The sequence below is a fragment of the Oryzias melastigma genome, linkage group LG21 (genome assembly GCF_002922805.2).
Source record: "Oryzias melastigma strain HK-1 linkage group LG21, ASM292280v2, whole genome shotgun sequence".
Classification (NCBI taxonomy): domain Eukaryota; kingdom Metazoa; phylum Chordata; class Actinopteri; order Beloniformes; family Adrianichthyidae; genus Oryzias; species Oryzias melastigma.
The window spans coordinates 8,583,332-8,594,685 of NC_050532.1; the positions used below are offsets into that span (position 1 = coordinate 8,583,332).

Consider the following 11,354-nt stretch of genomic DNA (forward strand, 5'->3'; position numbering starts at 1 on the left):
TAAAAATAAAAGCACGTATGCAGACTAAAAAATGTGCAAATATATATTATTTTCTGTGTGAATAACAATCTTTTCTGTCAAATATTTTCATTTTTTTAAAAAGAAAAAATCTTTATTTTCATAATAATCCAAATAAATGTTCAGAAAAACATAAAACTTTGTCAAACCCTAAAAAAATATGTAAAAAAATAATCAAAGATCTTTAAATAGATAAATATCAAACTATGTTTGTGACTGACTGGTGACCTGTTCAGGGTGAACCCTGCCTTCGCCCGACACTAGCTGGGTCAGCTCCAGTGACCCCCGTGACCCCGAAAGGGAACTAGAAAATGGGTTTTATTGAAGCAGTGGAGATAGAAGTTTGATTTATTCTCTGAAGGGAGTAATGAGGGAGGAAAAAAATTATTAAAGTTTTTTTTTTTTAAGTCTAAATGAGGAAAATTTTAATTTTTAGCAAAAATTATTTGTATACTTTTCTAATCACCATCATGTTCATGGTCCAACTGTCATTTTTTTTCATATTTTCAGCAATTTGACTTTAAATTCGGATGTTAAAAACAAACAATTAATTATATATATTTATAATTACAGTAGGAACATGCAGAAATGTTATTAATATATTGATTGAACTGTTTTTTATTGCTGAAAGATGGAAGTTTATTGTGAAAATCCAAGGTGTTGTCTCTCTGCAGATCAGTCATGCCTTCTGTGTCTGCCACTCCTTGCTTGAAAGATGGTCAAGCTTCCTGTCCCCACACTGCTAACCTGATCCACACAGACAGGTATTCTGCCAGAGTCAGTGCAGCTGAAGGTCTCCACAGTGGTCTCGAAGATGGGAGCCTTGACGCAGAGCACAGTGATGCTGGAGAGAACGGCACCAGGGACCAGAGGAATCCGGATGGGGCGTCAGGGTTGAAATGGATCCGTCCGGATTTGCCCAGCAGGTGCACCTGGAGACCCGGCGCTCCCGCTTCCGAGTCACCCCACAGCCACCCAGAGCGGTAAGAAGCCTGCTTGTGACGTACACGGCCACCAGCATCTGGAGGACTTCAAAAGTATTCATGGATGTTCTCTCCTCCATCCACGGCAGCACCAAACCCACCAGCATCCTTCCCAGCGTCTTGGATCACATCGGACACACGCCTTTAATCCGACTGAACAAAATTCCAAAGGAATTTGGGCTCAAATGTGAAGTTTGTGAGTACTTGGACATTCAAAGAACTGAAAACATGGTAAAAAAAAATGTTTAAAAAAAACAGAATGGTGTGAAAATGTGATCCAAATTTTCTATTACACATCCAGAAAATATTTTTAAACATTATATTCATTTGATGGAATTGATAAACTTTCATTTAGCATTGACGATGTGACACAAAAACAACATTTATGAGTGTAAAAGCTGTTCTAGGGTGTTTATTTTGCATATTAAAACACTTTTAATACTTGAAAGAATATGCAGACAGAAGCATATGTGTATCACAAAAGTATTTTTTTTTTACTAATAATTGCCTTGATTTAATATTTAAATGTAAAAAAGCATTTTTTGCAACATTTGAGACTTTTTCATGTATTAACACTATAAAAATTGAATAATATTTATCACAATCGACAATAATGAACAATTATAAAAGGAAAGAAAAGCCAAATATACTATTGTAGGTAAAAATAATCAAATCTAAGGCTGATATTTCAGTCGTTCCTAAAGTTGGTTTCCTTTAACAAAATAAAAGCAAAAGTCACTGCCAGCTTCCTGTTCCTCACCTATAAAAACAAGTGTATCATGTAACTCCCCTGAATGTTGAGGTTTTGTTCGACCAGCTCTTTTAGAAGGGCAGGTATGTGAAAGCTCCCTTGTTCTTTAGGCCAAAAGAGAAAAACCAAACCAGCGATAAAACTGAGCTTAAGAAGCTATTTGATACCAGATTCCCTTTCTGTGCCCTTTAAAATGTTCAATAGTCCTTAAGAGTCAATTTATTTATTTTTGATATCAACTGTAATATGTCTGAGTTTTCCAAGGGATTGGTTTGACAAAATCAAAATAAACTAAATATGTAGCATTACTTGAGATAAATCAAGTGTGAATGTTGAAAACACTGAAGCTGATTGCTTGCTAAAATGTTACCTACATGTCAAATTAGCCAAAATTACCATGTTGATTAAAAAAATAGCTAAACTACAGAAGCCTAAAATGGCTTGCCCTGCTTAAAAAAAATGTTTAAAAATAACAGAAGTAGGGTAGGCCATTTTCAGCTTCTGCACTAAGCTCCAAAATAGTTAAAAACAAACAAACAAACAAACAAAAATCCTGGTAATTACCAAATTAGCCAAAACAGCTAGCATGTAGCTACAATATTAGCTATGCTCCAAAACAGCTAGCATGTAGCTAAAATACTAGCTATGCTCCAAAACAGCTAGCATGTAGCTAAAATATTAGCTATGCTCTAAAACAGCTAGCATCTAGCTACAATATTAGCTATGCTCCAAAACAGCTGGCATGTAGCTAAAATATTAGCTATGCTCCAAAACAGCTAGCATGTAGCTACAATACTAGCTATGCTCCAAAACAGCTAGCATGTAGCTACAATATTAGTTATGCTCTAAAACAGCTAGCATCTAGCTACAGTATTAGCTATGCTCCAAAACAGCTAGCATGTAACTACAATATTAGCTATGCTCCAAAACAGCTAGCATGTAGCTACAATATTAGCTATGCTCCAAAACAGCTAGCACGTAGCTAAAATATTAGCTATGCTCCAAAACAACTAGCATGTAGCTACAATATTAGCCATGCCCCAAAACAGCTAGCATGTAGCTAAAATATTAGCTATGCTCTAAAACAGCTAGCATGTAGCTACAATATTAGCACAGCTAGCATGTAGCTACAATATTAGCACAGCTAGCATGTAGCTAAAGTATTAGCTATGCTCTAAAAGAGCTTGCATGTAGCTAAAATATTAGCTATGCTCTAAAACAGCTAGCATGTAGCTAAAATATTAGCTATGCTCCAAAACATCTAGCATTTAGCTAAAATATTAGCTATACTCTAAAACAGCTAGCATGTAGCTAAAATATTAATTATGCTCCAAAACATCTAGCATGTAGCTAAAATATTAGCTATGCTCCAAAACAGCTAGCATGTAGCTAAAATATTAGCTATGCGCCAAAACAGCTAGCATGTAGCCAAAATATTAGCTATACTCCAAAACAGCTAGCATGTTACTACAATAGTAGCTATGCTTCAAAACAGCTGGCATGTAGCTACAATATTAGCTATGCTCCAAAACAGCTAGCATGTAGCTACAATATTAGCTATGCTCCAAAACAGCTAGCATGTAGCTAACATATTAGCTATGCTCCAAAACAGCTAGCATGTGCTAAAATTTTAGCTATGCTCCAAAGCTTCAGGCTATTTGATACGTGATTTCCTTTTTGTGCCCTTCAAAATGTTTAGTTCTTCTGAAGAGTCAATTTTTACACTTTTGATGTCAACTGTCATATATCTAAATTTTCCGAGGCATTATTTTGTCAAAATCAAAATACATTATTTTTTATGTTAATCTGTTTTCATATATTGAAGGAATCTAAATTATTCATTAAAAATGTGTCGCTCAGTTTTTATTTTAGTATTTCCAAGCTTTATGACCATCAGTATTTATAAAATCAAATCACGGAGAGAACATTATGGACTTTTATGTACACACTAATACTATTAGCCATGATGTCCTCTTGACCTGTGGATCTTTGTCCCATCTGGTGATGCTGCGTTTTCTTTTGCGTATTTAGTGGTCAAGTGTGAGTTCTTCAGTGCAGGAGGCAGCATCAAGGACAGGATTGCTCTGCGGATGGTAGAGGACGCCGAGAGAGCTGGGATCCTCAAACCGGGAGACACAATCATCGAGCCCACCTCTGGAAACACAGGTGATCACGTCACATCAGTGACACTTCATGGAACTTCTTTCAATACGCTTGTGTTGCTTGCAGGTATCGGCCTTGCTCTCATTGCTGCTGTCAAAGGCTACAGATGCATTATTGTTATGCCTGAGAAGATGAGCATGGAGAAGGCAAGTACTTCTGCATAGAAAGACGACTTTGATGCTCGCTGGATCATTTCCTGCTCACCTGTGCGTTCCAGGAGGCTGTGCTGAAGAGTCTCGGAGCAGATATTGTGCGTACGCCCACGTCTGCTGCTTTCGACTCCCCTGAGTCTCATATCTGTACAGCCTGGCGCCTGAAGAATGAAATCCCGAATTCACACATACTGGACCAGTATCGCAACGCCAGTAACCCCCTGGCTCACTACGACACCACAGCTGAGGAGATACTAGAGCAGTGTGATGGTTTGTGCTCTTAAAAAGTTCTATTGTATTGAAGTTTGTTTGAGTGAATGGTTTTAGTATCATATAGGTTTTTTGGTGTGGATGTGGTGAAGGTCCAGTGCTCCTGCATTGAGCTGCACCCTGGGAAATTTTCAATTCCATTGAATTTACTTTAATTTATATTAGTTCAGTTTTTTTCAGTTCATTATAAATTAAATATATTCCGTTCAGTCAATTCAGTTCAATTCATTATAATTCGGTTATGTTCAATTCAGAGCAGTTCTATCCATTTTTTAATTTAATGAAAATTAATTCAACTCCGTATAATTTAATTCAATTTGGTATTGTTCCATTTGGCATAATTCAATTCAATTAAGTTCAGTGCAGTTATATTTAATTTTTCAATAGAATACAATTCAATTCAATAGTTCTATTTCATATAATTCCATTTAATTAGGATCAGTTTAGCTTAATTCAATTCACTTTATTCTATTCTATTTAATTTAGTTGAATTCAGTTAAATTATTTTGGTTTAGTTCAGTTGAAATCAATTCAGTTCTCTTAAGTTCTAGTCAATACGGTCAAATTTAAATAAACACAGTCGGATTCATTTTTTTTAAATTAATTTCAATTCAATTTAGCTTCATTTAATTGTATGATATTTTACCTTTTAGATTTAAATGAAAATGAAATAATATTGACTTTATTTCCATTCAAAACATTTTTTCTTTATTTTTTTATTTCATTTCGTTTTAATTGGATTTAATTCAATTCTAGTTAACTCAGTTCTATAGTTCTCCATTTTTTTCATACTATTCTTTTCATTTATTTAAATGAACCTCATTATTATAGGGATTGTGGGTCAGGAACTCGGGGATCAAGATTTTGGAATATTATTTTATAGTTTTCAACTCCACCAACTCAAGTGATAGTCTGTCTATGATTGGTAAAATCTAATCGAACAGTTCCAGATCCGTCTGTTTTATGATTGCATTGTATTGTATCCTTTGGAGCAAAGAGGAGAATTTGTTCTTTTCCTTTCAGGTAAGTTGGACATGCTGGTGGCTGGAGCGGGAACAGGCGGGACGCTCACCGGAGTTTCCCGGAAGCTGAAGGAAAAATGCCCCAATGTCAAGGCAAGAACCACTTCCTGTTCCTCTTCTGTTTTTGATAAATCAGTTGCTGGTTTAAAAACTTGCTTGCTATAATCAACACTATTAACAAACGTGTTTTAATGAGAGCACAGAGGCCTGATCCAAGTCTGTCTCCTGGTTTTAGATAGTGGGTGTGGACCCTGAAGGTTCGGTTCTCATTCACTCGGAGGAGAGCGATGAACACACGACCTTTGAGGTGGAGGGCATCGGATACGACTTTGTCCCCACCGTGTTGGACCGATCTGTGAGCGTCTTTCTGCTTTCGTTGATTCTTTAAACTTTACATTTTGGGCTGGACCCTAACCCTCTTTACCACAGCTCGTAGACATGTGGTACAAATCCAACGACGCTGAGACCTTCACCATGTCACGAAAACTGATCGGGGAGGAAGGCCTTCTGTGTGGTAAACTCACGAAGGATTCTCCGACATTTCTCATCCGTTTGGATTCATCCAGTGAACCTGCTTCTTCTACAGGCGGTAGTTCTGGCTCGGCGATGGCGGCAGCGGTGAAGATGGCGCGGGAGCTTAAAGAGGGCCAGCGCTGTGTGGTCATCTTGGCCGATTCTGTTCGCAACTATATGTAAAGGAGAACATTGCTGTGAACATTGACTGTATATAGAGAATTGGATCAAGTAAATGTGATGTCATCCATTGATAATGACTTTTGATTTGGGTTTCAGATCGAAGTTCCTGAGTGACCAGTGGATGGTTGAGAAGGGCTTCCTCAGTCTGGAGGCGCAGACGAACAAGAAAGTTTGGTAAATCAGGACGAGAAAGAGTTAAAAAAGGTTCAGACCGGATGCTGATGTTGGTTTCTTAAAGGTGGTGGAGCCACACCGTCCAGAGTCTGCAGGTGCCCGCCCCCCTCACCATCACGCCATCGCTGTCCTGCCAGAAAACCATGGAGATCCTGAGAGCGAAGACGTTCGACCAGGCTCCTGTGGTTGATGACACTGGGTACTCGCTCCATGACCTTTTGGTTGATTGTTTAACCATAAACATTTTTTTTAAACCTTCATGTTTCTAAAGATGGACATTTCTTGTTCTGTGTTGTGTGATCACAGCGCCATTTTGGGCATGGTGACCCTGGGAACCATCCTGTCCTCTGTGCATGATGGGAAGGTTGAACTCTCGGATGCGGTCGGCGCTGTGCTCTGCAAGGACTTTAAACAGGTCGAGCAGCGACTGAGGCTAACCCTGATGCTACGTTCACACTGAGCATGCGATGCGCGGTTTAGCATACGGCGTTCACACTGGACCGTCGCTAGCGGGTACTAACACATGTCTGCCACTAACAGTTGGTAGAGGCTTGGGGCAAAATGTTAAATTACAATCTTGCTCCAGGCTTTTTCATTCACAGCTCTACTATGATGTATGAAAGACTTACGGTGCATTCACACCAGACGCGATTGGTGTCAAGTTTGAATTCTAAGTCAATGTACAGACACAATCTGAGGTCCTGTGGCGCGATTTGGGCGTCAAGTGCAACAAAGTTGATATAACCAATCGGGTTCCCAGCTTTGGACACGTTTTCAGTGTCTAGATCAAAGGGTACAAATAAAAATCCAATATGGCGGCTCAGTGCGAGGGTTTTTGTCCTGAATATAATAGAATAGAATAGCAATACTTTATTCATCCCAGGCTGGGAAATTAGGCTGAACTTCCATCCATTTTCTTTCATTTCCACTGGGTTGTCCGATTACTTTTGGGCGAAAGCGGGAAACACCCTGGACAGATCGCCTGCTATGCTAGCAGGCTGTCTAGTAGACAACGTAGCGAGTGCCACCACGCAGAGCTAACAGGGTCGCTAGCCCGGCGCCCCAATGCTGGCCCGTCAGTGGTTGGAGAGTTCCCACGCAATCGCTCTAGCTTCATGGGCTTACAATGTTTTCTTAGTTTCATCAAAAGATTCTCCAGCTTTACTTTTATTTTTCCCTTCTCGGGTTAATGCTCAAACGTGGCCACAGACAGACAGGAAATAATGTTTAAAACTGTCAGAAGTGAAGTTCACCGCATCGGAAGAGACTCTGAATGATCTCATGAAGATAATGTGCTCGCCAGCGCCTCTTTAGAGCTCTTCAAAAACCCAAGCTACTCGCTCAACATCATCCGTATTTTTCCATGATGTGGTTATGAATGAAGTCCAGTAAAACTTAGGCGGTTGCTCTACAGCCGGGGCGTCAAGATGTCAAACAGTAAATTTGGCGCCCGTCAAAAGAGAGGCAGCAGACGCGAATTTGACTTGCGAATTGCGTCCAATGTGACCCCACCGTTAGTGTTAAATCATTCCAATCGGGCTCAAACCGCGAGTCTCTTTCATGATCAATTTTCAAACGGTTGGTAATTCTGTGAATTTAAAGGGATGCTATCAAAACGTTGCTACCAAATCCAAGTCCCTGATTGGTCAAAGTTTGACCTAGTGTACGCGTTCAATGATCGTGAGTTTTGAATGTAGAACTCAAAAAACAGTCCAAGAAATGTGCGTAAACTCAAGAGTTTTGACTGCGCATTTCCATTGACTTTTCCTTGAACGATGTCGCTTGAACACACGTTACAGAGCATGGTGTGAACGTACAGTTGCAAGAAAAAGTTTGTGAATCCTTTGGAATTACTTGCATTTCTGCATGAATTTGTCATAAACACAGTCTGCTTTAACTAATGCAACCTCAACTTGGTTGAAGTTATTGCTACCAAAGGAGAATCAGTCAGTTTGTAATGCTGGTGATGCTTAAAGGGCAACCAAACAGGGAAGTTGGAGGTTGACTCCACCCACAACCAAATTTTGAAAATCCAGTCAAAGGGGTGGGGCTTGGAGGCAGGACTGTTATCATTACTGCTGCTGAGGATCATGACGTCAAACTTCTGGTTTGACCAATCACAAAATTAAACTGTAATACATCGATTCAACCTGTAGGGGGCAGCACACAGCCGGTTTTTGATTATATATAAAACAAATTAAAACATTTTATTTTAATTTATTACAAAAGACCTACAGACAGCCCTTTTAAAGCCCCATTTATAGAAGTCAACAGACAAAAAAGTTGATTTAGGGTTTGGTTACCCTTTAAACTCAAAGTCTTTAACATACTGTAACTTTTTAACAACTAACACGATCAACGTGATTATATTAGATTCTGAAGGAGAAAAGCGGCTCATACGAGCCGCTTTTCTCCTTCAGAATCTAATATAATCACGTTGGTCGTGTTAACGGTTGAAAAGTTGCAATCCATAAACACTGGAGCTCTGGTGTTAAAGGGTTAAATCCAATATATTTGATCACAAATTCAATCAGAAATCCAAATAATCCCAAAAGATTCACATACTTAGAAACAAGGACAGTAAAGGTTCAACTATTCCTGACTTCCCTCCCCTCTTCCCGCGTCCTCTTCCAGGTTCACCTGACCGACACGTTGGGGAAGCTCTCCTTCTTCCTGAAAGCGCACAGCTTTGTCCTGGTGGTGCACGATCACATCCAGTGTAAGAGACTGAATTTGACTTTCTTTATTCACAATTCTTTAAATCAAATGTCAAAATAAAAGTTCCGGTAGGATAGAGAACACTTTTTCCTTTTCCAAAATGTAGAAAATCTGAAAGTTTCCCTTTGTAATCCGATTTAGAAGAAGTTTGAAATCCATTTAAGCTCTATTTAAGCCTTTAAAATCAATTCTGTGGATGATTTTAAAGTACTTCACTTTCAATGGAGTGTTCTAACTAAAATGTTTATTTCTCTTGTACAGATTTCTGTAAATATAAAAGTTAATACATTTTTGTTCTCTGTACTTTATCAGATGATTCGGACGGTTCGGCTCACCTCAGACACGCCGTGTTTGGAGTCGTGACCCCGATCGACCTGCTCGACTACATCGCCACACATGAGGATCGGGAGCGCGCTGCGTCCCAGCGTTCCCCATGAAACCACAAATCACTACAATTATCAATGTTTTGTTAAAAAAATGTTACATTTTCTGTAACATGATTTCCTTCTGCTTACTATTATTATTTTTTTAAAGCTTCTATCTTTGTTGTTAAAATCTCATAGTTCATTTTGATAAAGTCGTTAGTTTCCCCTTTTTTTTTCAACATCAGAAATCAAATTTTAAAACTATATATTTGTTAGATGATCCGCTTTAAAGTGTGAAATCCTTCATTTAATATTTTGATAGACAAGAGAACTTAACGAGGTTTAATGTTGGTTGATATTTTGAAAACTAAAATATAAAAGTGGTATTTTATTATTGCATTAATTACTTAACATGCTAATTCAATGTTTATTTCATAATTAGTTGGTTATTCTAATTAATTAATGATAATGTAGGTCATGGGGATGAAAATAGACTATTTCTGGCCCAGTTTTCTGTCTCTCCTGTGGGTTTGTGTCATAGTTTTGGAGGTTTTTTTTAGACTTTTTCACAGTAATCTGCATGTTTGAAGAAATAAACGGCCTTCATTTGATGTCATCTTAATTAGTATTTTTTTCTTTTTGGTGATTCATTCCTAGAAAGCTCCTTGAGTCAGCAGCTTGATGTTGTGTTTGATGATTTCTTTATATTTTGTCATTCAGCTGCTCCACTTTCACTGTGGAAACTTCAGAGAAATCACAGACAAACTTGTAAAAAAAGTTCATTTTTACTGCTTAAAAATGCCTAAATATTTCTCGAAAATCAAATTCCAGCAGAAAAAGTGTCCTAAAACATGATAAAAGTACATTTCATTGACAAGTCTTTTATGGGGTTTCTTTTAATGGATTTTATGAAATGAAAAAGTCAATAAATCAAGTTACAAGCTTTAAATCACTGAAAAAAGAAGCGTTAAAAACAACTCAAAATTTAGTCACCTTTTCTATTTATGTCCAACTGACCTTTTTTCATTAAAAAAAATACTTGAAATGAAAAAATGTTCCCAAACTAAGAATAATTGAATAAACTGAGAGCTGCTGACAGGTTTTGACCCAGTAACCAACATTAATCAGGTCACTATTGCAAAAGAGATGATGATCTTAATGGGTTTTAATAAAGGTTACTACAAAGAGGATGGAAAAATGTAATTAGTTCAATTTCTTTTATAATTTATAATTTAAAAGTGTAAATAAAAATGTCATATTAATACATTTTGTATGCAGCATGAAGCGACTGAACTGTGAAGAGGATAGACTTCATCAATGAGCTCATCATCTAGGAAACGCTTTTCCTCTCAGCCAATCACAAACATTATTTTGCATTTAAATTCATCTGCAGTCCGAGTTTAGTTGAGCCTAACTTCCAAAAATGAACGGACTTATTCATGCACCTCTTTCTGAATCACAAATGAATCTTCATCTCTTGTTGTTGGAACACTGTAGGATGGACATGACAACAGTTCAGTTTAATCCAGTTTCTCTATAAAGTTTAAACGAAGATTGATTCAGAAAACCAGACACACAAAATGCTTGTATCAAACCAGTTTAAACTAGTTCTGATTAGTTTACATTGACATTAATCCACTGCAGAACACAAAATGTTTTGAACATTAAAATGCAACCATCTTGGGTTCTTTAAAACATTTTTTCCTCTTTCTGCAGAAAAAAATCGCTTCTGGTTCAACGTTTTGCAACTCTTCAGCTCACCTTTTATAGGAAGTTTCTGCTAAATTTAGTAGGTTAAATGGGTCAGTAGGTTCTGCCTCTCTGCTCTTCTGCTGTGGAGAGATTCTGTTTCTCTTCTTCTTTATTCTAAATCTCACTCTTTTTTATTATAGCAAACTGGAGAAGCTTGTCTTAAATTCATTTTAAAATGTTATTGTTGGTAATTTTGATTAGCACAGGAAGAAGAGCAACGCAGAGAATCAAGAGTTGTCACGTTTCTTGCTTGCAGTTCCAGAAGTCGCCACAAGGGGGCAGAAAGTGAC

At 37.8% G+C, this 11,354-nt stretch overlaps 1 protein-coding gene across 4 annotated transcripts in view; it reads left to right on the forward strand.

Moving 5' to 3' along the window:
• LOC112155227 (cystathionine beta-synthase) overlaps positions 1-9,923 on the forward strand; it is an 11,854-nt gene extending 1,931 nt beyond the window's left edge. Inside the window, exons 2-15 of one of the 4 annotated variants that reach the window (XM_024286743.2) lie at positions 693-1,001; positions 1,091-1,197; positions 3,784-3,918; positions 3,982-4,061; positions 4,133-4,337; positions 5,361-5,452; positions 5,595-5,714; positions 5,789-5,873; positions 5,946-6,051; positions 6,152-6,229; positions 6,294-6,428; positions 6,536-6,644; positions 8,864-8,948; positions 9,260-9,923. In XM_024286743.2, the coding sequence (XP_024142511.1) occupies positions 700-1,001; positions 1,091-1,197; positions 3,784-3,918; positions 3,982-4,061; positions 4,133-4,337; positions 5,361-5,452; positions 5,595-5,714; positions 5,789-5,873; positions 5,946-6,051; positions 6,152-6,229; positions 6,294-6,428; positions 6,536-6,644; positions 8,864-8,948; positions 9,260-9,384 (1,764 nt within the window). In that variant the 5' untranslated portion in view covers positions 693-699 and the 3' untranslated portion in view covers positions 9,385-9,923. Of the gene's footprint in view, positions 1-692; positions 1,002-1,090; positions 1,198-3,783; positions 4,062-4,132; positions 4,338-5,360; positions 5,453-5,594; positions 5,715-5,788; positions 6,052-6,151; positions 6,230-6,293; positions 6,429-6,535; positions 6,645-8,863; positions 8,949-9,259 lie in introns of all 4 variants that reach the window. The other 3 variants (XM_036209802.1, XM_036209801.1, XM_036209800.1) reach the window with 3 other exon arrangements.
• Positions 9,924-11,354: the final 1,431 nt, after the last annotated feature.